This window comes from Pterocles gutturalis, unplaced genomic scaffold (genome assembly GCF_000699245.1).
Source record: "Pterocles gutturalis isolate BGI_N339 unplaced genomic scaffold, ASM69924v1 scaffold38138, whole genome shotgun sequence".
NCBI lineage: Eukaryota > Metazoa > Chordata > Aves > Pterocliformes > Pteroclidae > Pterocles > Pterocles gutturalis.
This window is the reverse complement of record NW_010119412.1, coordinates 32744-37887: the sequence shown is the minus strand read 5'-3', so window position 1 is coordinate 37887 and position 5144 is coordinate 32744. Positions and strand designations below refer to the sequence as shown.

The 5144-nt window shown below is 45.8% G+C and overlaps 1 protein-coding gene across 1 annotated transcript in view; it reads left to right on the top strand.

The window, feature by feature from the left end:
- The window catches only part of REEP1 (receptor accessory protein 1), a 35307-nt gene that overhangs the window by 5985 nt on the left and 24178 nt on the right, over positions 1 to 5144 (top strand). The window contains exon 4 of the mRNA XM_010076564.1: positions 916 to 1029. Within this exon, the coding sequence (XP_010074866.1) occupies positions 916 to 1029 (114 nt within the window). The remainder of the gene's footprint in view (positions 1 to 915; positions 1030 to 5144) is intronic.

The following is a 5144-nucleotide window of genomic DNA, read 5'->3' as shown; positions in this document are numbered from 1 at the left end:
CACATTGGCAACTATGGAAGCGAAAGATCTCTGTTTAGTCACAGGCAGTGCATGAACAGTTGTATCTCAGTCATGTCTAAGAAGGACAGTGGAGATCAGTCCCCTCTCTCTCTGCTTCCTAGGAAGTTCTGCTTACGCTTCTTACAAGTAGTGCGCATGCATTTTGGGTTGCCACCTCTATCTGTTAGGAGTAGGGAGAGAATTACTACACAGCCAGCAGCTTCTCACAGCCTCCAGTCCCTACTAACCCAGCACATCCAGTAGCTGAGCACTGGAAGTCGTTGTCATCCACCATCCAGACCCCTGTGTCTTGAGGGAGGGAGGGTGAGAGCAAGAACTTTCATAACAAATTCACTGTTTATTGAGCAGCATCAAAGTCCAGAATCTCTGAACCTACCAATTCCACAGGCATGTTGAAGCCGGACACTGCAGTGATGTGCAGAGATATCTCAGATACTTCTGAGACCACCACTCCTGGATCCAGGGCAGTACAAGCTGCAGCTGCCCAGAGTCATAATATGATTCTTTTTAACTATGGGGCAATCCAGTTTGTCCTTAAAGTCCGTAGATTTCATATGGCTCGTGACACAGCCTGGTCCATTCTGTCCAGGTGGATGTGTCTGTCTTGCTTCCAGGACCTACTGGTGGTGGTTGCACAGTGCAAGTCTGTTCCAACTTTGGGTTCCAATGTTCCATTCACAGAATAAAGAGATCCTAAAGTCTGCAGTGGGAGTTACTGCTCCCCTGCAAGCCTTTCCTCTTTGTATACATTGGCTGTGAACTCCTCTTCAGCCATGGTGGAGGAAATGGTGGATAACTGCCTGGCCCTGCCAAGAGTTTAAGGCTGGGAGCGCTCTGAACTTGTCCTTCTTCTGCTTTTTTTTTGTTTGTTTGTTTTGTTGTCTGCTGTGACAGGAGATCGATGACTGCCTCGTCCAGGCAAAAGACCGGAGCTACGATGCCCTTGTGCACTTTGGGAAGCGGGGGCTGAACGTTGCAGCCACAGCAGCCGTCATGGCAGCTTCAAAGGTAAAGGTGTGGGTCAGGATAGTGAATCATTGGCATCTCATCTGCATCCATCGCCAACAGCAGCCACTGTGTGGAGGGGGAGAGATGGTGGGGGTAGGGATTCTCTCACTGATTTTGATCATACCTCCCGATCTCCCATTCACCAGCTACGCGGATGCCTGTACGTGTGGTGCATAGCGAACCTATAGGAGGCTGGAAATGAAGGATTAAGACTAGGGTCTGCTTCGGGCCTCTGTTCAATTTTGTATTTCCCATCAGTACCCAGGGAAAGGCCATTTGCACCCCAGTTTTTCAATTGTTATGCTGAATTTTTGAGAAGTCTGTTGGATCTAGTGATCTATAATTAGGGTACCGACAGAAAGCAAATGTGATCTGAAGTTTGTGAAGGCTAAAAGTTCATCCACAAGGCTTACGCATAACATACCTGGTGTTTAATTCTGTGGATTCATGTTTATGTAAGAGTGAATGGAAAGTGGCATTAGTTGCTTTTGGAGAATGAGTAGATATTGGATGAGTTGTCTCATCTGAGGAGGTATATCCTGTACTTTGTTCCTGGCTTAGAGCCAGAACCAGAAAATAGCTGTTATCTCTGTTTCTTTGATTGCATAAAAGCTGCAAGGACTTGATAACTGCATTTTGTGATCCTGCTCTCTGGCCATGGATTATCATGATTTAGGGCAGATGTGCACAGTGACTGTATCCTTGTGTTTTGGGGGCAAGACTTGTATAAAAGATACATCTTTCACGCAGTCAGATACAATGCCTCACACAAAAGGATAGTAAACACGGGCAAGGTGGGTACTGGTATTAGGAAAAACGTGTGAATGGGAGTTGAAGGAAATTATTTTCCTCTGTCAAATGCTTTTCATATGATCACATCATTTTAGTATGCCTTGGCCTCACCTTCTCTAAAAATGCATAATACATCCTTAGGAGGCCAAATACCATCAAGTCTATAAAGCATATTGAATGCAAGGTATTATAGTGGGGGTACCCTGAGAGGTGCCGTGCACATGTAGGACCATAAGGATATGCAAAAGCTATATCCTGTTCCAGTGAAAAGACTTCCCTTTTGCCTGCCAAGCATTGTGCAGTCTGTGACTGTCAAGCCTGGCTCAGTTCTTCTTCTGAACTGTTGCTCTTCAGTGGGGAGCCCCTGCTAACCCAGGGACTGCTGACTAATCCAAACCTGGACTGAAACCTGGGATAAACTTGAAGTTAAGGCAAAGCTGTATGTTATATACCCAATGAAACAACCTTTGTGTGATGCCTCCATGACACTTAACACATTTAGCGCTGCTGTGTATCCTGAAGAAGTCGCACCATGAACATAAATAGGTCTGGGGATGCTTGTTCTGCAGCACTGGCTTTGCTCTGAGCCTCTTCCTACAATGTGCTTCAGGCTCTCTGTGCTAGAGCTGTTTTTAGGACCGAGTGAGAAACTATGTGTGAATCCCGAAGAAACTCTGACTGGGGTTTGGGTAGCTCCTGAGTATGAGAAGCTCGACAGTAGCCCAGACCGACAGTGCCAACCTGTTCATCTCAGGGCTGCCACAGTGTCTTAATCAGCTCTTCAACCTGAACGAACACTCAGCACCACAGTTTTTCTTCCCACTGGGCTGCTTTTGTAGTGTTTTTCTTAAGAATCTCACTGCCTTGAAAAGTGGCTCCAGTGCCAGTGGGAAGCTTAGTAGAAAGAAGAGTATTTAGGGTACAAGGAAGTCATTGTTTTGTATGAGTTAATGAAGCTCCCCATTCAGTCCTGGAAGAAAGTAACTCTGACTTGTGTGATATTGTTGCATGGCACATCTGCCAGCCTAACTTGAGAGAAATCAGTTAAGAGTCCTTCCTGCATGGTACTTTGGGGAGGTGGAAAATGATCTGTTGATATGATTGAGAAGTTGTTATTGGATTAATTGATTTTTTTTTTAAATAACAAAGCAAGGACTGTTCATGTTTTTGCTTCAACCTTGACATTTAAATTACTCAGAATATGTGAGGAAAAACAGGACTCCTGGCTTCCTTCACCACTTCAGCATGTGGCCTCCAGCAAGTTGTTTGCTTCTGCGTGCCTCAGGGTGCAAATCCAAGAGACAGGGTGAGCTGAGCTGACAAATCTCTTCCTCCAAAATGGGGTAATGCTCCTGGCCCTGGTGGTTTACTGTGCACCAGCTCTTTGGACCTCCTCAGGTTATCTCTCGTCTATCAGAACACTAATCCAGAAAGAGGAAGAAAGGGAATACTGTTTTTTGAGCTCATAAATGTGTCTGAAGTGCCTCAGTCAGCACAAGGGAAGGGACAGAACTGCATTGTGAGGAGTATGGCTGGAGGAAAGGAAAGTAAGATCTTCCCTTCGTGTTTGTAGAAAGCAGACAGATTAGCTCTGCTGCTTATGGGACCACACCCTTAATGTATTTACAGTCTTTATGGTGTAATAGTCACAAATGGTTAAAGCATGTTCTTTTCCTCCCCATCTCAGACTGAATTTGCTGTCTTTCGGGTAGGGACAGTTGAACAGCTGTGATCTACAACCTGATGTGCTGCAGTACAGAAGTGCTGAGCTGGGGTTCCTCAGGTATTCAGGATGGGGAAGTGTGATGAGTTGAGTGTAGATGTGTCTCCGTTTAGCTCTCCCTGCTGCTGTGAAGGGAGCTGTTGCCAAGAGCGGAGGGATACAAGCAGGTATGGGTGGTAACACCTTCTGTTGCCCTGGTTTTTAGCTGTTAAATGTATGTCAACGCCCTTACTTGCTCACTTGAGAAGGAGGTATAACAGAGCTAGATTATCCTGCGTGAGAGGAGTTTAAATGGCTAATTATCTGGAAAACACTTTGAGCTGACAGATGCCAGACAAGACTGCAGTGCTGTCCTTAGGGGGAAGTTTCCAGGGAGGGAGGAAAGAGAATACTATTTCTAAAGCTTATCTTGGCTTTCCCAATGTGAAGGTTTAAGGGCATCCAGCTATCCTGTGATAAGTGTTGAGTGTAGATGGGAAAGTGAGTGAGTCCTGAACAGGTTAATCGGATTTCAGCCTTTAACGGATCGTGTTAAAATTGGAACCTATAGTGATGACCATATATTCAGAAGCACTGAGCTCCTGCAGCTCCCATGGAAAATGTGCCTTCTACCAGCAAGTGAGTGTGAGGATGTGTCTTATTTCCTGCTTCACTTAGATTAATGGGCAAGGAAAAGATGCTTTTATATTAGGAAATGGACCCTCAGACTTTGCAAATCAGCATTGTCTGGTGGCAAATACACAGTGAGCTGCTGGGTTGAAAGTATACTCTGTGCAGACCTGTTTTCAGTAAATGAGCTTAAATCTAAAGGCTCTTGTACTTGCAGACATGTCTCCCACTGTGCATAGCCTTGTCCTCTCCTGTCTCTCTGAGCTGTGGTAACTGATCTTCTTGTGCTCCCACAGGATCCGTCATGATCTTTTGTCATTCATGACAAGATCTTTGGACAAGGCCCATCTCTTCATTCTCTATCCATCATGCAGCTCAACGTGGCTGGTTCTCTGATTACTGTTTGTGTGTGACAGGCTGCTACTTATATATTTGCTACAGGCTAAGATGCTGCAAGCTGTGCACAGCCACACATTCCTTGTCGCTGATCCCCTGACCCTTTTCCCTTTCTGTCTTAAGTAGCCTACAGTTTTAGTTAGCCAAGTGCAGGCTTGTCTCTCTTCCGCTTCCTTCTGTTCCCGTACCCTGCTCTGTTTTGTTTTGAAGCCACAGTTGTGCTGGCACTGGCACAAACCTGTGCCAACTCATTTTACAGACTGAGGAGCTGTCAGTGTCCCAAGTACCCCAAGTCTACCCACTTGGCTCACTTGGGTGTTTCCTCTCTCTCTGTAGAGTCTATTTTTGATGCTCTCTAAGCAGACAGAGCGTTGGACATCTGGTCTTATTACCCCTGCTAGGTGCTCAACACTGATCTTTTGCCTGCCCCCAGCAGCTTGTGTCCCCGTCAAGGAGCATAATCTCATTTGGGGCTCTGTAATCCTGTCCTCGTTGCTTGGTCATTCTGTTACACGCTGTAATTTCAAGCAGGTCAGTCCTAAGTGGCAGGATTAGATGGTTGGGCAGTAAATCCTGTTGCTCTTTGTGTGTTTTC